Source organism: Centruroides sculpturatus, unplaced genomic scaffold, assembly GCF_000671375.1.
Source record: "Centruroides sculpturatus isolate CEXI.00-Female unplaced genomic scaffold, Cexi_2.0 scaffold1964, whole genome shotgun sequence".
NCBI lineage: Eukaryota > Metazoa > Arthropoda > Arachnida > Scorpiones > Buthidae > Centruroides > Centruroides sculpturatus.
In genome coordinates, this window is record NW_019386587.1 from 1 (window position 1) to 26651 (window position 26651).

The 26651-nt window shown below is 31.9% G+C and overlaps 1 protein-coding gene and 1 long non-coding RNA gene across 2 annotated transcripts in view; both read right to left on the reverse strand.

Annotated features, from left to right (window-relative positions):
* LOC111615360 lies at window positions 1-6542 on the reverse strand. Its single transcript, XR_002755067.1, has 3 exons — window positions 6281-6542; window positions 4247-4326; window positions 1-44 (listed from the first exon to the last, which is right to left on the reverse strand). It is a non-coding gene; the product is annotated as an uncharacterized LOC111615360 (long non-coding RNA).
* Window positions 6543-9907: 3365 nt separating this feature from the next.
* The window catches only part of LOC111615362 (multidrug resistance-associated protein 4-like), a 49873-nt gene continuing 33129 nt past the window's right edge, over window positions 9908-26651 (reverse strand). The window contains exons 11-17 of the mRNA XM_023356779.1: window positions 25275-25466; window positions 21147-21260; window positions 20233-20319; window positions 18349-18540; window positions 10349-10443; window positions 10076-10162; window positions 9908-10016 (exon numbers count right to left, since the gene is read on the reverse strand). Coding sequence (XP_023212547.1) covers window positions 9908-10016; window positions 10076-10162; window positions 10349-10443; window positions 18349-18540; window positions 20233-20319; window positions 21147-21260; window positions 25275-25466 — 876 coding nt within the window. The remainder of the gene's footprint in view (window positions 10017-10075; window positions 10163-10348; window positions 10444-18348; window positions 18541-20232; window positions 20320-21146; window positions 21261-25274; window positions 25467-26651) is intronic.

The following is a 26651-nucleotide window of genomic DNA, read 5'->3' on the forward strand; positions in this document are numbered from 1 at the left end:
ATAATTCCTTCGATAACAAATATTCCAATTACTAAACTAAATGACTGGAAAAAATATAATAAATTGGTATATTGGAACTGAATTTTCTATTTAGGCTATACGTTAAATTATCAACTATATTTACAAGTAAATCAAAGTTAATCTAACAAGACAAATTTCTCTGTAATAAATCGACTTTGAATTTGTTTTGTACAAATAAAAAAAAACACTTGCTGATTAATCAGAATAAAGAAAATATTGATTTTCAATAAAGTTATTAAGTTATTGGTTGACAAAAATGTGACTGGAAAATTGCCTAAAAGTGTCGATTTTTATATCAGTTTCACATTTTTTTAACTAAATCTTTACTAACGTATAAAGAGAAAATGTTTCTTGTTTGTTTTCTACAGATAATCTTGCAATCTACTAAACCGGTTAAAAAAATTTTTTTTCGCTATTGGAATGCTTATACCTTGCACAAGAATGCCTATATACTATGTTCATCACAAAAGTATCTACGAAAATGTTTTTACTGCGGCATCTGTTTTCCATTGTGGTTTGTCTGCTACGTTCAAGATTAATTTCCTTTGCCACCTAATAGACTTTTTAAACTTATTAACTTATATTTTCTGTTCAGGTTTTTTATCGTGCAGTTCGGGTACTTGTGTTTGGTTTTTACCGATTTCGTTGTTACTTTCTTATAACAACACACTTATATTCTCAGATACAGCTATGTACAGCCAATTTACTTCCTGTCAATGAGAATGAACTTTTGTATAATAAGAAGCAAAAATTAGTAATATTTGCCATATATAATTAGTCACTTTTATAACCACTTCAAAAAGAGTTTTTGAAAAACAAAACCAAAATGACTTCTGAATCAGACGACTACTCGAGTTCAAGAATAATAATAATTTTCGAGAAATTGAAAAAAGATTAGAAAGTTTTCTATAGAATTAGCCACTAACTTAGAAAACAAATTTAAGGAATATATATTTACTAAAAAAAAATCAAAATAAATTTAAAGAATCTGACACAGAATATAAAATGTCCTGTGCATGTGCAGAAAATACCCATTATATTGGAGACACTGTAAGATTATTGGAAGAAACTATAAAGAACATGATGCCTCCATTAGGTTAATTTTGTGCTTATTCTTCTCTGGTTCCCAACTTCTACCTTCCAAGGACATATGTATAACTGAGGTATTTTAGTATATCTATGTAAACTCTTTCTCAATATATATTAATAGCTTTATAGTTAAATATGTCAATGCCATCTAGGTTACTTTATATATTGCCATTTGCATTCTTAATTTTATTTCTTTATTAGGAGAGACCGGGGCATCTTCGGCATGCGGGGCAAGTTTGTCAAGCGCTTTAAAAAAAAAAAAACAAATTAAAAGGAGACTTTGGTTATAGGTTAGGCAGTTGAGTTTTATTGGTGGCTTGTTGAGTGTAGTGTTTTTATTGTTCTCCAACAAGCGTAGTTGAATTATCAAGCAAATTTTCATTTTCGTTCAATTCCATATAATATTTTTTTTCCATTTATATTGAATTGGCAGGTTTTGTTATAATTCCATGATAACGAAAGTTACTTTTCCTGTTAGAAGGATGTAACTTCAACTTATTCACGTGGCCAGATCGTGGCTTGGCATTCTGTTCTCAGGGTTGTACTTAATGTTTCGAAATCATGACTAGCGGGGTAAGATCGGCAACATAAAGCCACATTAGAAGCAAAGGATAAAAATCAAACAGATGATAAATGAAAACATGTTTGCATTTGTTATTCATGTATATATGTCTTTGAACTTGCATTTCGTTGTAATAATATTAAATGGGTGTTGGATTTGTATTTCTTTGTTTTAATAGTGAATTCCAACTTATACATTGTTAATAACATAATTTTATATACGTGCCTATCTTGCCCCATTACTGTTGCCCCTATACCAGGGGCAACTTTAATAAAAATAATTAAAATAATTACAACTTTACAAAAAGAGAGAAGTTGCCGATCTTGCCCCTATACCCGGGGCAACTTCGTCAATTTCTCTCTTCTTGTAAAGTTGTAATTATTTTAATTATTTTTATTTCCAAACTGATTTTAACCAGTTCTATAGTAAGGTAACATTCCAATAGACAATATGCAAAGCTTTTTTTTCAGTTTACAGCAGTATTTATTACACAAAATTTAAGTAAAGCTTAACATGCCGATCTTGCCCCGGTCTCCCTAAATATTACTTTTATTTGTTAAAATGGAAGTGAATGCTCATTTTAGTTAAATATCGAACACCCTATCGCACTCCTCACTCGTAATTAATAGCCCTACTTTTTTAATTTTTATTATAATATTAGTATCGGGAGTTAGGGCGCGAATAATTACTCTATCTGGTGTCAGTCCTGACTAGACTAAGATTTTACTATTTTTAGTCTAAAATTTTATATTTCAAGCCATCCATTGACAACATGAGTGGGCCTTACTGACCTGTATTCGATAATAGTTCGATAACTCGTCCATATCGAACCAGATTTCTCACAAATATAATATTAAAATTTTGTTTCTAGAAAATAATGTATATCTACAACAATTTAATAACGTACAGTGATTAAAATTACAATAATTTAATTAATTTAAATAGCGAAATATTAATGAATGACATTTGGAATGATGTCATATATAAGAATCAAAGTATGTTAGGCGATGCATGGTAATTGTTACTGTAATTTCGAAAAGTCCAAATTATTTGTTTAGCATCTATTGCAGATTTTACCATAACTGAAGAGGGATTGGCGAGAATTCCGATCCGAAATAACTTTAAATAAAATGTTTTGGAATTATTTGTCTTCTGAGTAATTGTTAAACTGAGGTGAGCGTCTGATTCGACAGAAAAGACATTTCGACTTATTTGCTCAAAAAACATTTTTTAGTGGTAATAAAAGTAAACTTTTGTAAGTAAGGCTATGGTATTTATAGATGCTCATTGTTTTAGTATTAATTCGACCGTATAATTAATTAAGAATAAGAATTAGTCTTATGTGATGAGATATCTATTTACATAAATTGTGTTTTTCCGGTTACTTTTTGGGAATCCACATGTTCGAGTACACAGATGCATTTCATAACAATTCCGACATTTTTTGAAACATTTTAGCCTGGAAGAATGTCAGAACTGTTATACAATACATCCGTGTAAAGGGATTACTCGAAAGCTCATTACTTTCTGATGTACAATAAAAAAAACTACATTAAAATTTGGTTTTTTCATGTGTTACTATCGATTATAACTTCCTTACTAACTCCCAAACCCCTTAACCGAATTAGATAAAATTTCGCTTACTTTCACTCCAGTACTCCACAGGAAACATGAACTACCATAAAACTCAGAATCTTTACTCTTTCTCTTTGATTTTATGTCAAACTCCCAAACAGTTTGAGAAATCTTGACGAATTTTTCATAGTCTTTACAATACTATAAAAAATATATACGCTACTTTAAAACTTCGACTCTCACTCTTCCTGTTGATTTCATTCCCATTAAATTGTCAGTCTTTGACTGATTTTCGTCAAATTTTAGATTGTTACTATCAGTCACCATGCAAAAAATTACGCTACTGTATAACGATAACAACTAAATGTCTCTCCTAGTGCCAGGAGATGCTGGGCATTTTTGCTAGTTTATTAATATAATAAAATAAAATGTGTAACATATGGTATTCTATAAAAATATTAAAAAAATCTACAAAGGAATATGCCAATTTTTGATAATTTATTGTAGTTTATTTCTGATTACAAAAGATGATGAGATGTTTATGATGCTATTTGCATACAATTTTTAATGGAAGAATTACAAATTTTCTTTTTGTAAATTTACAAACTTTTGTATTAAATTCTAATATTTTTCCAAAAGGAATACTAATTTTGCTTCACTGTAATCAATTTTAATTATATCATCTAGTTTGTACAAATGCAGGGGATTATTATTATTATTAAGGTTGTTATTATGGAAAAAACATACAGGGAGAAAACAGGAAGCAAAAACATTTGTTTTTATGTACAAATTAAATAAGAAATAAAGAATACGAACTAAGAAAAGATAAAAATATCATTTATAATGAATATCAAAATGTTTGTGTTTCTCTTATTCTCAACTGTATACTTATTTTTGCGCTTCCCTGTATATTACTTTATTTACAGTATAATCATGTATGTTCATATTTACAAACTGAGTTTTAGTAGTTGAAAATATCTGTTATTTATCTTAACTTACTCTGATAGTTTCGTGATAAACAAGTGGTAACATGTCGTCCATTCCACTTGTATCTCTTGAAAATCGATTCAGGATTTTACCTGGAAAATATAAAGTTTTCAGATATAAATTAAAATTATTTAATTAATTATTATTATGAACGAAACAGCTTTCAATTTATTAGCACCGTCAGTAAAAGCCAAATGGCTGATATTGTTTCAGATTGATGCTACAGCTGTTGGTGCATGACAATGATTGGGCAAACATACCAGGAATTTTATGGATAAACTCCTAATAACTCAAGCCGAGTATTTATACACTAAATCAGTATCTATCTTGTCAAACGTACGAAATATATAAAAAAGAACCTCTTCAAAAATGAATAGAGATAACAGACATAATACTTTTGTAAACTTATATTTATTGTTACTTCTGTAATCGTATATATATATATATATATATGTGTGTGTGTGTGTGTGTGTGTGTGTGTGTGTGTGTGTGTGTGTTTGTGTGTGTATATGTAAATTAACATTATTTGTGTTTTCACAGATAGTAATCTATCTTTGTACATAGATCACTCAATGATGCTTAATCACAGGTGTGTGTACATTACATCAACGTTGTTAGCATGCATACGACATTAATAAGAGAAAATTATATAAATTCAGGTTTTTTCACTGACATATAAAAAAGTAGGGATATCACATCCCAAACTTCTTACTTTTGTGATGTACCACACTGTATTCCATATGCCAGCCAAGTAAGTAGATGCTCTTCTGATCCAATATCATAAAGAATTATATTTACCCAGCCCGTTTTTCGATGCTAATTTTAATTCTTTTGAAAAAATATACAGTGCCTTATTCGTTGCTTCCAATATGACTAACTTCTGCTAAGGGTAAAAATGATTTCTGTATATTTTTGTCATAGTTTGTTTGTCTACAAAATGTGAGTGTTTAAGATGTTTTTGTATTTGAGCTTCTGTAAACTACAGTGTGAGATTCTTGAGAAAGAAAATACTTTTATTTAATAATTCAAAAATCAAAATATTATTTTTGTGTTAAAAACAACACATTTTGTCACTTTTCTGAAAAAAAAAAGAAATAAACAGTCCTTTGCAAGAGATGTTATCGCAATTTTTGTTAAACATCTGGTAGCCTGACTCATCAGTGTATCCTGTCATATAATAATAATCTTAACCTCCGATTGGGATAACTTAAGGATATAATACGCTGACACATGTCTCAGGGCAGACACTTCCCTACAAGTTGGTGGACTTCAACCTTAGAGCTAGTGGACCAAAGCTCATCTTTCCCTTCTCCCAAGACTGTCTCCATTGAGAAACTCACCAACGTCTATGCTGACGCCTATGCAACTACCAACGTCTATGCAACGTCTGCCAACGTCTGCCAACGTCTCTGCAACTACCAGAAGACAACGGTCTACATTACAGGAGGTATTTTACTTAGATTTGATGTGATTATCCATGGAGATTACAAACATATAAGTGATATTTACAAACAACAGTTATTATTTTGAAACAATAATAACTGTTGTTATGTTTAATATATATGTTTATTCTCTAAAACTACTTTCTTGGTAAACTTTAGCATCAATCTTCAGTAATGTTTTCCTCAAAAATTAAAAAAAAATTAAAGTTATAACCGTGTAATCCTAACGAAAAGAAATGTATTTATATAAATTTTGCTGACATATATTTTTCTGGCTCATAAATGATTCAATAATAGAGTAATATCTTTTTCTATTAGGAATATCTCTGTACTTACTTTAGTTAAAAATCAAGATATTAACTGACCGAATTTCCATTACGTTAATTCAAGACAAAGTAATTTAGTACGAAACCCAAACATAATTTTATTTTTTATGAAAAGACAAAAAATTCGTTAATTAATTTGTACTCAACTAAAACAAAGTTATGCAGACTACCAAAATTCCACATTTCCTGCAATATCTGCCGTACATTTTAGAAAAACAGCAGATATTTTTAGCCTTCTCTCCTAAGGTTTTATTGATAGTGTAACATATATCACTTACCAATCGGATTGTTATCCAGGAAAGAAATTGGAGTACGAATAATACAACGAAACATATTGTTGTGGAGTTTTATTGAGGCAGAAACAAAGAGTTTGTATAATAATGAGATAGATGAGATTGCCGTTAATATTATTGCTGATATCAATCCAAAATAGATGTAAATATTCAATTCACGAGCTTTATAAAACTTTTCATTTCTGGTGTTGTTAATAGTCAGTATTTTTGAAGTAAAGTTCGTCGTTTGTCCTGCAATTTGAGTGTAGCTTCTTTCCTCTTGTAACCTGAAATTAAATATGAAATAAATTGTTTTTAAAAATCTACAAATACTTCATAAGTAAATAGAAACAAATGTAAAAGTATTATGCTTTGTTTGATAATTATTATAAATTATAATTGACAAATTCAGATGTGTAAGTGATTGCAATGTGAGAGACATCTGCTTATCAGTTAAAATTTATGCTTTTGCTCGATGTTAAAATGTACCTGGACATAACATAACATGTGTTTGTCAACTTTAGACGTTCTGAATTGTGACCATACTAGAACGAATTGGTCACAATTTAGTTTCTACATCATTGAAAAATTATACGATGTCGCCGATGAAACAACTGTTGTTGGTTCTACGTTTTAATGCCACGAGAACATTTCAGTTCGGCGTGCACTATTTTCCATTTCTCTTTCTGCAATTTCTACACGTGTTTGCTTTCAACCAATCAAGATTCTGCTTACGAAAGAAGACTTGTTTAATCTCGAACGCAGGATTGTTTTAAAGCATTAACTCTAGAGTTATACTTTTACCTGAATACGAAAGAAGAGTAACTCGTAATCTGACTTCGAGTTACATCTAAACTCGAGTTCGTCAACTCTCAGTTTAACTCGCGTTGGTAAATACGGGGGTTAAATTACTAAATTGTCACAAGATCGCAAGATCTTTGTAATGTCACGCTCCTGACACCAGTTAGGATATTAATAATTTGCAATTATCAATTTTTACTATTTAAGATTGTTCGGTAAGGAGGGGTTGACGTTCGAGTGGGAGGGGTTGTGGGCAAGTCCATAAGTGACCGACTGTAGACAGAAGTTAATTCGAAACCCATTTAAACAAAACAAGTTTAATATGATAACTAAATAGGTATTTACATATGGATAAAGTCGACATCTTTATCTAACAATACATCCAAAGGAATATGACTATATCAAACCTGTAGCTACTTAAACTCTAATTGACCGAGAGAGAGAGTTTACATAAATCCGGGTAGAATACCTCTTGTCAAGTAGACAGATGTCTTCTCATATCTGGGAGATACTTGATGGCGATGGGTTTCAGAAGGGAGACAGATGAGAGTTGTGAGACAAAAGGGTTGACAGACGAGCTTTGGTCAACACTCTTTGATAGGAGTGTGTGTCTTGAGACTGACATTTTACCACTTTTTATTTTATAATCCCATCCAATTGGAGGGTAAGTCTTTCCCATGTGACAGTATGCCTAAGCAGTGTTGCACAGCAGCAGTTTTATTAACGTGTGAGATTAGATCTCTCCTTGGAAAGTCCATACACTGAAAAAAATTGTTATTTGCATTTCCCTTCCACTATCACATGAGAATGAAACTTCATATGATTTGTTTCTTCCACTACCGCCTATTTTACTTTCACAGCTAATTAATATCTTATCTCTCCAGATTCTCACACTTTTCTTGTTAGGAACAGAAGAGGTGATACGTATATCTAACTGATCCAGACAGGTAGACTTTGTACTTGCTTCAATTAAAAGAGCATTCGGCAGTATACGCTAACTTAACCACTCAGCAGTGACTGACAGATATATCTGTCAAGGGCAATAATCGTGTGGCAGTGTTGAAGGACGGATTTATCCACAAAATTCTTTTGTGGATAAATCCGTCTAGCCAAAACTAGCCAAAATCCAAAACTAGCCAAAAACTACCGCCAAAAATAATTCACATAAAAAAATATTTACATAACAACTAGCAGGTAGGCCCGGCTTTGCTCGGCAAAAGTAACGCTAGGGTAGATTAAGATTATTACGTTATCGTCAACCTTACCCATTTTCACAGAATGCAAGAATTGGGTCCTCCTGTTTCCAGACTAATTAGAGAATTTTTAGATGGGTCTAACAATATGTTCGATTTCTCGCTAAAATGAAAAAAACTCCATCTGCGTCTTGCACGTCGCTTTCTCTTAACAATTCCATTGTTATATAACACTTCCATTGTTACTTACTTAAGCCCATTACCCGAGATATCTCGGGCAAGTTACATAGCGTTACATAAAATGCAGTCCTTAAGACTTTGAAAATTTTTTATTAAATTTTTGGAATGTTTTTTGTCTCCAAATTTTTTCAAAATTTTTTTTCCGTGCGAAAAAATTTTATCGCGATTTTAATTTACCTNCAAACAGCTAATCGTTCTACATTTTCCATGGTATGCTTCAGACAGCTAGAGGAAAATACGTTTCAGAATGGCACAAACGATCTCTTCATATGAATAAATCTAAGAGGACCATAGTTGGTTTTTACTATAAAGTGCAGTTTACGTGACTGATGAGATTCAAGAATTTCATTTTCAACATCCAAAGTTTTGCACAAAGATTATTTTATTTCTCTAAAACAAATTGAATTAATCGGTTCTTGTCATGTTTAAAAATCTCCCACAAATTTTCAGTAGACAGATAACATTCCTTACACATTAGAAAATGAACTGCACAAGAACTTGTATGAATGAACAGTGTAACTGTTCCTTTAACATTATTGCTTATTGTTCTAACAAATCCTTGAAGTTAATTGTATTAAAAATTTTTGTCCTATTTATGTATGAATGCTTCTTCGAGTGAAAACGTGTGATATATTATAAAAAACAAGTTTCTTGAATCGATGTGTCCTTTCTGAATATTACAGGTTGTTTTCATAATGTCAATCCAGTTACTTCTTTTTGTAGTTGAATTTTATAAATGCAATACTTTTGAATTTCCAAAATAAAAGCGGTGGTTCAGAAAAATCCCACACAGATGGTTTAATGTATTTCGTTTAGACATTGGAAAACGGGTATTTGTTTCTACGGACGAATTTGTCAGAACTCATCAGAACAAAATATCGTCAGAATTCGCATCCATAGTAACCGTAGCCTTAGACAGTTGGATCGGTATTAATTACTGGAAGAACCCTCTATCTTTAAATGCGATAATCAAGCAGCGATAAGACATGCCAAAAGATGTGATAAACGGCAGGAGCAAATATATAGCCGTAAAGTATAATTTCGTTCGAGAGAAGGTCACTGATGGGACAGTACGAATAGAGTACATGGATACTAAGAGCAACACTGCTGACACCCTCACAAAACGAAGTCACAAACTGTCTGTAGACAGGCAAAACTCTGTGTAAGACAGCTATAGGTAAGAACAAACATGTTTGGTCGGTGTCTAGATATAAATATGTGAACTAACGCTAATGCTTTTATTTCCTAGTTACAAATATTAATCGTGACAGTTGGCATAGAATGCTACTGCACTTATGCATGAGTTGTATTGAATATTGTATTAGACAAACTTCATAATTTTTTTCTAAATTAATCAGAATATTATTAAATTAAAGCGTTAAAATAGACATAGGTATATTTATTTTCTTACCCCATTTAGCATTAAAACCTTAGTTGTTGAATTCAAAAACTGTGTTTGATGTGTAACTAAAATGCAAGTTTTATCGTTCAAGTATTCCATTATACACCTGAAATAAAGGAAATATGAAATATCTAAAGAAAAGACAATTTCTATTTAAACATTTACTTTTGGAACAAATGTCTGGCAACTGGACCATCAACGGCACTCAATGGATCATCAAGTAAAAATATATCTGCGTCTAGATATAGCGCTCTGAAAAAGTATAAATAAATATCAGAAAAATATATGTATGTGGAACATAAATAATTATTTACATCAGAATTGTTTTTTATCAGTTGTATTACTGTATTTATTGTATAGCCTAATAAATTTATATATAAATAATGCATTAATAAAAGCACTTGTAAAATTATTTTACCAAGATAGGACTAATTTTACCTTGCTAGATTAATTCTTGCTTTCTGTCCACCACTCATTATCACCCCTCTTTCCCCAACTAGTGTCAAATCTCCTTTAGGAAATAAGCGTATATCCTACCAATGAGAAAAATAGAGTATAGTTTAAATATATTTTTAAAAAATATGTCATCAATTCTGTAAACTTTAGATTATAATTTATGTATTAATTAAAATTGAAAAAATACTACGAATTAATACTCGTATTAATTTATTTTCATGTTTATATCTTTCAATTTTCATTTTTACAGTTTTATCGGTTAACTAAACATACTTTCATGTATTAAAATAACTTTTTATACATTTTTGGCTACCAAGTAACTTAACATATCACCAAAATTAAGATTGTCACCAAAATGCATTCTGGAATATGAAAGTGAATATGGAATGACATTTTAAGTCTTTAACTTCGATTTTAATTAATACGAAAAACATGCAATTAGAAATTTATAAAAATGTAAAAATGCGAGAGTGGAGAGGCATTTTGTTCGATAATTTATTTATTTATTTCTCAGACGAGGGCCAAGGCTAACGCCAAATTCGTACTGCACTGAATAGACTAGTGACTAGTATAATGTTATTTGTTTTATTGTTGTACGATATAACGAATAAAATATCTAATTATTCTTAAAATAATGTTTTACTATATCGCCCAAAAAGTTGTTTTTCGCCCCAAAAATATAAATTGTTACTAATCGCCTCCTAAACATAGAAAAACGCCCACATGGGGGCGATATAGCCCGTTGAAAAACACTGATTTAGAGAATATCTGGCGTTCTCCAAGTCTGCTCAACAGAGGTATTATCCTTATTTTTATCTGATAGTAAACTCTCTCCCTCTCGCTTAAGGATATATTTTAGATAGGTTCGATTTATCATAGTCTATAGGATATATCTCAATTTTTGTATCTCTTGTTTTATTTTATTCATTAAATCATTTTGATATTGTTAACTTGTTGATTTTTTTCCCGTGTACAGATGTTCACCCTGCTACGATCAGAACTCACCCGCGACTTCTCCCCGCTGGACAGAATAGAGCCCTCCGTTTAAATATAGCACGTGACATCACGAGTTAGGGCGTAAACTTCTACCCTAACTGGTATCAGTCGTGACAGTCAAACGAATCGAGAGATCCGGACGACATTTCTATCTTAAGTTATCCAGTGACTGAGTGAGCAGGACTAACGGTCCTGATGACTAGAAGGTATGCTACCTTTGCCCATATTTTCACAAAAATATGCAGTTTCCAAAACTAAAAAAATAAACTATTTGGGCTTCAATTTTAATAATTTATAGACCTATAAATTCTCTCTGTCATTTGTTTTCTTCCTGTCTGTCTCTCTGTTTTTCCATAATCTCGTGAACAATATTAGACAAATGAAAGTCATGAACAGAACATGTAAAGTGTAGGGTAGGAGACTCTGATTTAAGAATATAGGAACTTTTGCTTTCAACTGGAAGTAACTTTATTTCAATTAAATAATTTTCTCCTGAAAGGTGTTAGATACATGTCCGGCATAAGTTCAGTATGAACAGAAAAAAGTATGATGTACAGGGGGCAAGACAATACTAAAGTATTGTACATTGTGATAATATTAATAAATAATTGCTTGTATTATATGTACAGAGTCTCCATAAAACTTTTAAAAATTTAAAGATAATTCTACAATCATTAATCATCAAATATCATGATATACATACATACAAGAATTACTTCGGCCATACACGGATGTTTAGCCATCAAAAAGAGGGTAAGGGAAAGAGGAGTGGAAGAAGGAGAAAGAAAATATAGACAGTAGAAAAAGGTAGGATTCCGCTGAACGGTGTACATATGGCTACAATACCCTCTATGGTTTTTTATTGGCGTGCAGGGCCAAGTGGCCAAGTTAGGGCCAAGTGGCTGTTAGTAGGAAGACTTGTATCTACTTAATACTAATATAACCGAACGCGATCACGAATCTTTATACTATTTAACAGCTAGACAGACAGCTAGAAAAAAAACGAACACAATGACAAACTACATGAGACAAATGGAATGACAGAGACAAACGAGCAAGATACCAAAAATTTTTATTTTTCCTATTTATTTTTTTATGCGCAAATGAAATGTTGTGAGAAACCAACAAATATATTCATTAAACATTAGAAAGGATTCTGCCTATATATTTATCAACTTTAGTAAGAAGATAAAGGATGTGTCACGGCTACTTAACAGTTTATGTTATCATTGTTATCAACTTATCCTAACAGCAGTAAATAATAACTTGTGCTGTACGAGTGTCATTGAATTTTTTAAATGTTGACTGATGAGGGGCTATACGCCCGAAACGTGTAAAAGTGCCCGTATCAACTGAATAAAGTGGATAAACGCCAAGTGTTTTAATAATAACACAGTCTTGTGTTCAATAGTAAAAAAAATTTATTTTTTTATTTTTATTTATTTATTAGCTGCAAGTACACGCTTCGCTGGGTTTTTATTTGTTCGTACATTTATATGAAATATAGTTATATATATAAAAGCCTGGCGTTGCTCGGGAAAAAGTAACGATAGCGAAGATTTATATAATTAATTACATTATAGCCAATCTTACCCGTTTTCACAGAATGCAAGAATTAGGTCCCCTGTTTCCAGACTAAGAACATGTTTACATGGGTCTATAAACATGTTCGATTCCCCTTAAAAATACAAAAAAACCACATCTGTAAATTTTGCACACCATTTTCTCTTAACACTTCCATTCTTAACACTTTTATTGTTAATGCTTTCATTGTTAAACATTTTCGAAATCAACTACTTTCATCCCTCATATCTCCCACACCCGTATATATATATAAATGGACGTGTTTGTCCCTATATTAAAAAAATAATAAATCTATATATATAGATTTATTATTTTTAAATTTATTTTAAACATTACTTTACTCACCAACTAAACTAACCTACCATAACCTGGAATGAACTAACCAGACGACTAAAGCAAACAAACCCTAATGTACTTTAACCTAACCTATCATAACCTAACCAGAAACCAAGCTAAGAGTCTTTAATCTAACTTGCAACTGGGACTAACGGAATTTAGACTGAGAAAGAAGGGAGAAAATAAGAATTAAAATACAAGTTAAAAGACAGCTATATACTGACAGTTGAATCCAAGTATGGAAAAGCTAATTACCATCTGGTCCCCTGGAGTGAGTGTTCTCAAGAGCCCCATTAAGGGATATAAATGACAGTAGGTGATAGAACATTGTATGTGTGTGAATGAGAGAGTACGCGTTGCAAGGCCAGTTGTATCCTTCAAGAACAGCAGCTCTCATTAAACTATCCCTAATGCGATTGTACTTATTGTAGAGAAAAACTAAGTAAAGTGGTTTTTAGTCCTCCTGAATACCACAATCTCATTGTGGATTGTCCCCAAGGTTAAATCTATGCAAGTATTGCTTAAAGTTGCCGTGTCCTATAAGTAGCTGAGTGAGGGTGTAACTAAAGAAAAAGAGGCAAAGAATTACAGTAGTGTCAACCTTGGGGATGAAAGTGTAGGTGAGCCTACCAGTGGTGTCACAGTCCCAGCTGTATTGCCAGAGAATGAAGATTTGTTTTTTGATGTGACTGTTGATGTACAAGACAGGAATGTAACTGAAAGTATTAGTGACTGAAGACATTGCACTTGTTTGGCAAGATGGTCAGTGGTCTCGTTGCCAAGAACCCTGCATGACCTGGGACCCATTGGAAATCTATTTTAATGTTGTTGTCTAAGTGTCTGAGAATGTCTAAGGATCATCAATCAAGATCAAACTGGGGGGGGGAGAATCTTACCTACTGTAATCATTTTGTTGACATCTGAGTCGCTATAATCTGGCCAGGGTAAGGTAATGACATTTTTCTGCCAAATAATGCATTTAATTCTAAGTCGATAGGGGTCAATCCTAACATTACCAAAAGGGCACCAGTAGGTGCGGTCCTATAAGCCTTAAAAATGTGGAAAGCTGCAATTCTTTAAACAGATAACAGTTTTTTACGGTTACGGACTTTGACGGCCTCATGGCTCCAGACTCGTATGGCATAGAGGAGTGCTGGCTGAATTGCACTCTTGTAAATAAGCTTAGTAACGTTCGGGCCAAGGTCCCATCTGTTCCTAGTAATACCAGTGAGGGCGTTGGCCGTTTTTTAGCTTTGTCTGTGATGTATTTATGTGAGTGTGAAGTTAAGTTGCTCGTCAAAAATAACACCTAAAATTTTAATTTCCGTTGTTTGCTTTATTCTGAGCACCTATTCGATGGGCAAGCTTCCTGACGAGTGGCGAGTTTCTATCAACTATCATGCTATCGCATTTGTCTGTGTTAATGGGTTGCCTATGTTTAATATTCCACTGGTGAATGTTATTAAGAATGTCGTTGCATATGTCCTGTAAGCATTCACTGTTCCTGTGTGAAGCTAGGATAATTGTGTTGACTGCATAGCCCTGTATGCAGCAGCCAGGAGGCAAGGTGTCGTTTTAAGTGCAGAATAGAGTTATAGGCTATGTTCCAGAGAAATCTACTGCATTAAAATTAGCCTTTTTTTCTATTAAAAATCTTACTATATCTGTATACCCATCTCTAGCAGGACCAGACCTGGATCCTAGAGGACAGCTTCGAGTGATGAGTATGACTTTGTTATTTTGTGTCATATAAACACCTGCACTCTTGTTGCTAAGATAGGACTGAAGAAGTTCGTAAACATTTTGAGGGCAGTGATGAGCATGTAATATGTGCAGAATAAAAGGCCACCAGGCATGATCGAATGCAACTCTAAAGGCAATAGTGATAATTGCGGTATGCTGATTGTTTGTTTAGTTTGGTGGATGTAGTTAATGACCTGATTGATGGCATCTACTGTACTTTTGTTTTTAGAGAAGCCAAAGCTTTTATTTTTAAGGGTTTTGTAAATGCTGTGTTCGTGCCTGTATTGGTCTCTAAGTGTGACTTTAATGTTCGGGTCCTGTTCATTTCTAAATTGCCTCCTTAATCTCCTAACTAATTTTTTATTATTTTTTTACTCAGTGAGTGGTCAACTAATAAACGTTTTCCTGTTTACAATGTTTGATCTCGGAGGCAATAACGTAAGAGTTAGTGATTGTATTTGTAAGCCTGTGACAATATGGTTTAAGGTGTCCTGAGTATAGTGACTGTGGTGAGGGGTACCAGCTCAAATGTTATTGAAGGTGTCGCAAAATAATTATCAGTTAGTGCGAGTATAGTGAAAACTATGATTAATAGTATTACTAGTAGTATTCAGTTAGGTGAAGATATAACTATGGTCACTGGCAGAATCTATGTCAGTAGTATAACAGTGGTCAACACTAGGGGTGATGTGACTATTTCCTAATGTTAGGTTGATCAAACTTTCCCCTGTGGTACAGGAGTAGGTCGGAAAGGTGCTGGTGTTCAAGTGAGAAAGGTTGTGTTGGCCCATAGTTTCGTTAACTATGTTACCCCTAGGGTCATCTTTTGGACTATGCCAAGCCGCAGATTTGTCATTGAAGTATCATTCTGTTAGGATAGGTTTATCTTTGTATTAGTTCAAGAGATGATGAATGTCTTTTATGGCCGTCTCGATGTTAGTGTTGTCTGGAATGTAGACAGAACATATGTAAAGGTGAGTGTTATTGTCTGTGACACAGACGGTGGTAGTGTATTCTGTGATGTGTTGGGAGACAAGATAATGTTTTTGTTCCTGATGATAATACCAGCCTTGATGCAATAGCCATTGTCCTGAGCTGGATACACTTTTCAGTCATTGAACCTGACTATCATGTTGTTAATAATGTGGGGTCATGATGATGTCTGTATTGATTGTATACATTGGAAGTGTGAATGAGGAGGAAACAGGCAACTTTGCATTAATCCGTATAAGTTTATAGTTGCCTGTGTTCATATTGTGTATGGGTGTATTATTCATAGTTGACCTTACTGGCAGCTTGTGTTTTCATACATTTGGTTATGGGGCACTGTTGAGAGAATGCATTATACGCGGTCTTATGTTGGTTCCCTTCTGGTAGACTATTATTGGCCTTCCCACAATTGACGCAGCACTGTTCCTGACTTTGGATGCAGGAAACCTTGTAGCTGTGGTTGCCCATGCAGTAACTACTGTGTTGTTTTTCTGTACATTTTCTAGCTAGATGGCCATAACACAGCATTTGTAGCAGCGTGTGGGAGGAATGTAGTTATCTATCGCTATCGACACCCATTGCACACTAACATACTGCTGTTAAATTAACGTGTTCTAGATACTAGCAGTTACCTGAACGACAACGTGTAATCTAGAAGTGTCTGTCATGTTGCGGTTTATTTTGGTTAGAACACAGCAAGAATATTGAAATTCCTGGAGTGTGAGTGTAGTGTTTATTTCAATGCTCTGAATGGAGAGTTCCTCTAAGAAGACACTGGTGATAGTATTGCCATAAAAAATAACCGTAAAAAATAACAGATATTTACAACAAATTCTTGCTTCAAAATCTAATTTTTATTGTAAAGTATATAAAGTTTTTACCTTCTCAAGGGTCGTTATGTGTAAAACTTTTCTATATTTTTCTTCCTGATATTCTTCTCCAAATATAATATTTTCTCTAATTGTTCCGTTAAATAGAATAAACTTAGGTTGTTTGGTTGCCGAGTATTTGATTTCTAACCTGTTAGTTAATGTTTATAGTAAGTTTATGGCAGCCACCATTTTGTCGCTGTCACCCTTTGTATTTAATTAAATTAATTAATTAATTAATTAATTGAATGCAAACTCCATTATTCCTAATATTCTTGAGTGCTTTAACTGAGATTCCTAACTGACTAACTTTTATGCTTGTACTGAGTGTTAGTCTTATTTCATCCTGAGTGATATTAATGTTTTCTTTTGGAAAAACGAAAATCGCGTGTTTTCCAGTACTGGACTGTGTGTGATTTTGGACTGTTTTCTGGATAATTTTGGTATTTGTTGTGTTAGCCCTTGCAGCAACACCAACCTAGATGGAGGTAGGTAATCTAGTCAGAATAGTGTTTTATGCAGTGTCCAATATTTTGTTGACTTTACTATCAATGAGACAACCGACCTTCTCGGAAACCTTCTATTGAATATGACCTGACACTTTTAGCTAGGGATTTTTCGAAAAAGCTTCGCTAATTAAACTATTCAAATTATCAACATCGTTGTTGGGAGGATGTCTCATGATATACAGCAGACTATTGTTAAGCTGGCCATTTCTTCCATATATTGTGCCAGATTTCCTAGCTGCCAGATTACTGAGAATAAATACAAGTAAACACAATGAATGACTTGTCCTGTTGCCTTTCAGTTATGAGTTTACTTTCGGAACGAAGTGGATAACAATTACTTTGTGCTGATAAGCGATAATGAAATAAAATCAAAGTAAACAGATCATTACAAGTATTTTTTGATTGCTAATGAAGGATTGTACAAACCGATTTGATACAAATTTTCGTTTTACATGTTTTTCTACACTGAAATTAGATTATATACAGCATTATATAAAAATCACAACCCTGGACTGAAATTTTTAATCATATTTTTAATTTAGTTTAAAATACATGCCTACCACCAAATTAATAGTTGTTTGCCCCCATACACCATACTTTTTTGTTAGAGATAGAATTGTGCTGGACATCAATGAAACTCCTTTCAACAAAATATTTTTAATTGAAATAACGTTTATTTCGATTTACCTTAGACGTTGGGTTATAGTGAATCGGAGCCTCCAGCATATAGGCCTTCTATACATGGTCTTGACTTTTATAACTCTAAGTACATTTTGAAGTTATAGAACAATGGTCAGACTGACAGACAACAGTGGGAATTTACAGGTCTCCAATTTTTTTCAAATTGTATCCTAATAATGACCTTGTTTTTTATAACCGTAAAAAATAACAGATATTTACAACAAATTCTTGCTTCAAAATCTAATTTTTATTGTAAAGTATATAAAGTTTTTACCTTCTCAAGGGTCGTTATGTGTAAAACTTTTCTATATTTTTCTTCCTGATATTCTTCTCCAAATATAATATTTTCTCTAATTGTTCCGTTAAATATCCATGCTTCTTGTGAAGAATAAGATATTTTTCCTTTCACTGATACTGTTCCAGAAATAATAGGAATCTCTCCTAGTATTGACATCAATAAAGATGTCTGACAAAGAAAAAACTTTAGATTAGTAAAGAGGAAAACAATACTTAGTAATAATGATCTTAAACATCAATCGTAAACTATATTATTTAATAAAATAAACTTTCTTTAAATATATAGTTATACTGTATTAGTAAAGTCATGTGATATATTTCATCTAGGACAAGAATCTAATAGAACTACGTCTCTTCATCTAGCAGTATTTGTTCACTGTATCACTGTATTGTTTCAGTAAAAAGTAGGAATTTCGAAAATACCGCATTATCTAGCAATATCTGCTGAATTTCAGAAATACAGTAGATATCACTCTCAGAGTTGGAAAATTGTCGTCAGTTTGGGTAATCAAGATAGCATCACCTCTGAATAACAGCTGAATTAAAAACTGTTCTATTATCTGACAAATCCTCTCTCCAAATTTGTTTTGAAAATATTGATTAAAAGTGATTTTTATAAGTACAGGTCAAACAACTACCGTACTTTCAGGCGTATAATAAGACGATCCCCGACTTTTGAGAGGATTTTCCTATGTTAAAAAGTCGTCTTATACGCCAGAAAATGCAGTGGTAGTGTTGCTGGCATCAAGACCAGATGCAAGCATTATTAATGATATTTGCGTGTATTTCTGCTCGTTGTATAAGTAGACTATATTTCTATAATGGATTGATGAAAGCCTAGGCGTATATATTCCACGTTTTGGAAACTAACTTGCTTACTTTCAGAAGAGTGCAGTTGCGGAATCGTTTCTTCTCATTCTATCAAGATAACATTGAACTGTACAAGTTTAATTAAGGTAATCAGCGAGTCACTTCGCTAGAAATAGGCCTAAATAAAAATTTACCACGGCCTGCATGATGCTCAGGTCATTCCTCTACAGAGAAAATTTGCAGAATTTTAAAGAAAAAATTATTGAGACAATAGGCAATAAATATGAATCAGTTTAAAAATAGTATTGTCTGAAAAATGTTAATACAAATTCCGGAAAATTACATAGCTGTTGAATATCATGTCAAAACTTTGTTAGGATATTATTCCTTAATTAAACCAGGTGTTGCCAAACTTTTATCCCTTAGGGGCTACTTTTTCGGTAAAATATAGTCTGCGGGCGACTATGAATATGGGCAAACAATTTTAGGATTTTTATATGCGCGTGCATTAACATTCATTTGCATTGTTCATCGGGATAAATACAAACAGTATGGGTACGTTGCACAGACAGTCTATTATTGTAAGAATAATTTATCGAATTAAGATTTTTAAACATTAATTTAAGTGAAAGCAAATTGTTCAACTTTAGCTTCGCGGGCTACTTTCAAAACTTTTGCGGTCGACCGCAGTCTACGCGTTGGCCGACCCTACTTTAAACAGTGATGTCACAAAATGGTAATATGCCGTGTCTTTGACTGTCATTGACCAAATATTGCAGGCATACATAGGCAAAAATATCATTGTCGTACTGGTTTCGTTATTTAAAATATTTTACTGTGATTATAATTTACGTATAATTTTTTGCAAAATTTTTGTAAATAAATCATGTGGTCGACTTCTATCTTACTGAGTTGTATTATAACTATGTATAATTACATAGAGTAAAGTAATGAGATTTTTGGGAGAAAAATGCACACGTACAATAAAAGTTTCTACATTATAGACTATATATATCATGTATATACGAAGATTGAAAAGTGAAATTATTACCTTTCCTGATCCAACTGAACCAATAACAGCTAACAATTCTCCAGGTTGTACACATAACTTAATCCCATTTAATGTTAATCCAATTTTCTAACAGAAATATATAATTAAGATACATAAAATTAAACCATAAATTTCTAATAAATTATAACTTTTTAATGAAAATGTCAATATTATATGCTTTAAAGCATACTATATGAGGTTTGTTAATATCAATAAATACTTCATGTCATATACACTGAAAATAAAATTTATGATTTTGACTGTAAAAAAAGCAATCGTATCCTAAAAATATAATAATATTTTCGCTTTTATATTTTAAACTTGAAATGAAAGTATGAAAATATATGAGTAAATACAAAACAAAAATCATAAAGAATTTTTAAGAGAAATTGACCCCTATTTACGTGTTATATACGTATATACGTATATACGAGAACTTTAAAAGATCTTGTGTGAGGAGTGAATTACGAAACCGGCTACCAGTTTTGAAGTAGTGTATCCAATTGGCCATTTGGTGATTTAAAATTAAGATTTTAAACAAAATGAAGTGTCTAATTGCGAAAAAAATCTCCTCTTTTTGATTTCCATTATACACTTAAGAGATTTTTACCATACTTTCTTATAAAATTATTGATATTATCAGTTAGTGTTGCATGAGTAGGAAAGTGTTGGCTAGTATTAGGTTTAAAGTATTTAACGACCCATCTATACAGTACAATTCAGCAAGTACTGCTTAAGGATAAGCAAACGATTTTATATAGATATAGTTACGCGACTTCTATAATTTAAACTGAGGCGGTATAATAAAAGTCGCATAATGATTTCAATGTAAGTAATATAAGTTATGTAATTGTAAAATAAACGGGTATATTAGTATCATGCAAGATTAAAAATTCATAGAAAAATTTACTCACATTATTCCATGTAGCCGTAACATTTTTCATCCATATTCCACATTCATTTAGTTTCGTCTTTTCATTTGCAATTTCGCCTGAATTATTTTCTTTTTCTTGAAGAAGAAGAAAGTCCTAAATAAAACAACCAAATATTACTATGAATAGGAAGATATTGCGTATAACGCTATTTAAAATAAATTTTTCATTAAATGATTAACACTTAAATCAATACATCGTATTATTTCTATTGTTTTACCTGTACAAAAGAGTCTAATTTTCATATAAAGGAGTATATAATACAGATTCATATTATAATACAAATTATTATAAGAAATTCAGAGGGAAAACTATACGATAAACATTAGTACATTTAAACACTGCGGTATTGTTTTTTATTGTATTGTAAATTTAAATTTACTTAAGCTAACTATTTGTATAACATTCTCAGCTTTTGTTGTGAAATTCTAGACACATCGAACACAATATCTATTCAGTAATTAATTATTGTCGATTAGAGAAGTAAAGTAATAATATAGGTAACTTAGAGATAATGTTAGTTGAACATATTCAGTGTTTCTCTACTATTCTTTAGATACAAAACGAAGTACGACAAAATAAATAGAATGTAAAGAATGTTCCGTCATAATTTTAATGCAAATTTTAAAACACGGGGCACAATAGATTCGATGTGGTTCATGTTTGTTCGGCACCACGCGATATGTTTGATATCACATGAAGAAGGGGAAGATGTGCTTGCGATTCAGATAAAGATGAAAGTTATTTTGTGTACGTACGTTCGCATGTACATGTATGTACAGTACGTTCTCAGATAAAAAGCGTAAGAGAAAACATTATATGTACTACAATAAAAATTAATTCAATTAACAATATATAGGCTAAAGTAAAGTCTTACGAAGTTAGCAATGTATTATCACGTACTTACCCACGATATCACGAAATAATCATCTGTATTTGTATAACTATATTTATAACGATAAAAAGCAACACTGTAATCTAGAGATAATGGTGCAATATATAGTATTGTTAACATTACCATTTACGAAATGTATCTCCGATAATTAAAGAATAATTAATTTTTATCACGAATTTACCAATGTTTATTCCATAATGGTTTATTAAAATAAAAAAGTGTGATTATTTTAAAATACATAAAACAGCGTTTAAACCAGTAACAAGTAAAATTAATTAAAATCAGATAACAGAAATTATTTTTCTTACAAATAATTTATGAGTTACTATAAGTAAAAGTAGCTGACATTGAATTTGTTTGGGTAATTTGATAATTTGTAAATGTATAAATTTGAGGGAAGAAAATAAATTAATTGCTTAATGCAAGAAAAAGTAATTATCAGAAAGACAACAGCTAAATGCTGAATATATTGATACATAACCTCACAAAAAAGCAAGAGCATCTTAAAGGCAAGCAAAACTACATTTACAGTACATGCATTGTACTTTCAATTAAATCTACAGAATGTTATTATTTTGTGAATATATTTTAACATATTATTACTTAATAAAACAGCCGTTCAAAAGAGATACTTAACAGTTTCCAGTGTAAAGTAAGCTACATTCTCTAGTAGAATCCAGAAATCAAAGAAATATAAACTTCCATTTTTATTCATGTGTAAATGTCTCCCTTCGAAAATTGATAAAATACATATAACGCGAATAAAAGGTCTATACATTCACTTGAAATGAACACATACATGATTATTTTTCTTTTAGAGCAAGAGTAATAAACTAAAAAGTGAAAATTTTATAAACAGTATTTCTCATGTAAGCAGATGTCGATACAACATTGTCCCTGTACAAAATATTTTTTAAAAATATATTAGACAACAGTCGATTGTATACTATAATACTGTTAATTATGGCTAAGTAAAAACAATTCAAAAGCACAGTATTTTTTAAAGTCAATAAAATCGAAATTATAATGGCTTTCATTTGAATTATCTGTTTTTTTAATTTTTAGTTAACAATCGATTATAACTTTTACTATTTTTACTTAAATTTAATATACTGTGTATCTTCTGTTTTAAAATTATACAACTGCCACAAATATGACAATAAATATTTACAAAGTATCTAGCAGATGAGCCCGTGTTGCCCAAACAAAAAATAACAACAAGAAGGGTTGATAATGATAATGATAATAATAATAATAAATAAAGCAATAACACTAACAGATTTAAATAACGCACCATTAAACTTACACTCATATCATACAGACATGACACAACATATAAAAAGCATAGACACCATTAAGCAATCGTGGGCTCGAAAGGCACTCCATGGCAGGCATCCTTTTGACCTGGCCCAGGATTTTGTTGACAAAACTGCGTCAAACAGCTGGTTAGACCGAGGAGGTCTTTTTGGGGAGACGGAAGAATTCATGATTGCCATACAGGGTCAGATCATAAATACTAAAAACTACAGAAAACACATACTCAAAGATACAACACTCACAAATGACACATGCAGAAAATGTCACATTATGCCAGAAACTATACAACACATCACTTCTGGGTGCAAGCTCTTGGCACAGACAGATTATTTACATAAACAAAATCAAGTAGCAAATATAATACACCAAGAGCTTGCATAGAAACACAAATTGGTAGACATTCACGAACCATACTACAAGTATATTCCACAGACAGTATTGGAAAACAACACGCAGAAAATGTACTACGACAGAGCCATAATCTCAGATAAAACAATTTACCACAACAGACCAGACATCACACTCATTGACAAACACAATAAAATCATATACATTATAGACATAGCCATTCCAAACACTCACAATGTACAAAACACATGCACTGAAAAAATTAGCAAGTACACAGAACTCGCCCAGGAAATAAGACATCTGTGGNAAATTAATTAATTAATTAATTAATTGAATGCAAACTCCATTATTCCTAATATTCTTGAGTGCTTTAACTGAGATTCCTAACTGACTAACTTTTATGCTTGTACTGAGTGTTAGTCTTATTTCATCCTGAGTGATATTAATGTTTTCTTTTGGAAAAACGAAAATCGCGTGTTTTCCAGTACTGGACTGTGTGTGATTTTGGACTGTTTTCTGGATAATTTTGGTATTTGTTGTGTTAGCCCTTGCAGCAACACCAACCTAGATGGAGGTAGGTAATCTAGTCAGAATAGTGTTTTATGCAGTGTCCAATATTTTGTTGACTTTACTATCAATGAGACAACCGACCTTCTCGGAAACCTTCTATTGAATATGACCTGACACTTTTAGCTAGGGATTTTTCGAAAAAGCTTCGCTAATTAAACTATTCAAATTATCAACATCGTTGTTGGGAGGATGTCTCATGATATACAGCAGACTATTGTTAAGCTGGCCATTTCTTCCATATATTGTGCCAGATTTCCTAGCTGCCAGATTACTGAGAATAAATACAAGTAAACACAATGAATGACTTGTCCTGTTGCCTTTCAGTTATGAGTTTACTTTCGGAACGAAGTGGATAACAATTACTTTGTGCTGATAAGCGATAATGAAATAAAATCAAAGTAAACAGATCATTACAAGTATTTTTTGATTGCTAATGAAGGATTGTACAAACCGATTTGATACAAATTTTCGTTTTACATGTTTTTCTACACTGAAATTAGATTATATACAGCATTATATAAAAATCACAACCCTGGACTGAAATTTTTAATCATATTTTTAATTTAGTTTAAAATACATGCCTACCACCAAATTAATAGTTGTTTGCCCCCATACACCATACTTTTTTGTTAGAGATAGAATTGTGCTGGACATCAATGAAACTCCTTTCAACAAAATATTTTTAATTGAAATAACGTTTATTTCGATTTACCTTAGACGTTGGGTTATAGTGAATCGGAGCCTCCAGCATATAGGCCTTCTATACATGGTCTTGACTTTTATAACTCTAAGTACATTTTGAAGTTATAGAACAATGGTCAGACTGACAGACAACAGTGGGAATTTACAGGTCTCCAATTTTTTTCAAATTGTATCCTAATAATGACCTTGTTTTTTATAACCGTAAAAAATAACAGATATTTACAACAAATTCTTGCTTCAAAATCTAATTTTTATTGTAAAGTATATAAAGTTTTTACCTTCTCAAGGGTCGTTATGTGTAAAACTTTTCTATATTTTTCTTCCTGATATTCTTCTCCAAATATAATATTTTCTCTAATTGTTCCGTTAAATATCCATGCTTCTTGTGAAGAATAAGATATTTTTCCTTTCACTGATACTGTTCCAGAAATAATAGGAATCTCTCCTAGTATTGACATCAATAAAGATGTCTGACAAAGAAAAAACTTTAGATTAGTAAAGAGGAAAACAATACTTAGTAATAATGATCTTAAACATCAATCGTAAACTATATTATTTAATAAAATAAACTTTCTTTAAATATATAGTTATACTGTATTAGTAAAGTCATGTGATATATTTCATCTAGGACAAGAATCTAATAGAACTACGTCTCTTCATCTAGCAGTATTTGTTCACTGTATCACTGTATTGTTTCAGTAAAAAGTAGGAATTTCGAAAATACCGCATTATCTAGCAATATCTGCTGAATTTCAGAAATACAGTAGATATCACTCTCAGAGTTGGAAAATTGTCGTCAGTTTGGGTAATCAAGATAGCATCACCTCTGAATAACAGCTGAATTAAAAACTGTTCTATTATCTGACAAATCCTCTCTCCAAATTTGTTTTGAAAATATTGATTAAAAGTGATTTTTATAAGTACAGGTCAAACAACTACCGTACTTTCAGGCGTATAATAAGACGATCCCCGACTTTTGAGAGGATTTTCCTATGTTAAAAAGTCGTCTTATACGCCAGAAAATGCAGTGGTAGTGTTGCTGGCATCAAGACCAGATGCAAGCATTATTAATGATATTTGCGTGTATTTCTGCTCGTTGTATAAGTAGACTATATTTCTATAATGGATTGATGAAAGCCTAGGCGTATATATTCCACGTTTTGGAAACTAACTTGCTTACTTTCAGAAGAGTGCAGTTGCGGAATCGTTTCTTCTCATTCTATCAAGATAACATTGAACTGTACAAGTTTAATTAAGGTAATCAGCGAGTCACTTCGCTAGAAATAGGCCTAAATAAAAATTTACCACGGCCTGCATGATGCTCAGGTCATTCCTCTACAGAGAAAATTTGCAGAATTTTAAAGAAAAAATTATTGAGACAATAGGCAATAAATATGAATCAGTTTAAAAATAGTATTGTCTGAAAAATGTTAATACAAATTCCGGAAAATTACATAGCTGTTGAATATCATGTCAAAACTTTGTTAGGATATTATTCCTTAATTAAACCAGGTGTTGCCAAACTTTTATCCCTTAGGGGCTACTTTTTCGGTAAAATATAGTCTGCGGGCGACTATGAATATGGGCAAACAATTTTAGGATTTTTATATGCGCGTGCATTAACATTCATTTGCATTGTTCATCGGGATAAATAC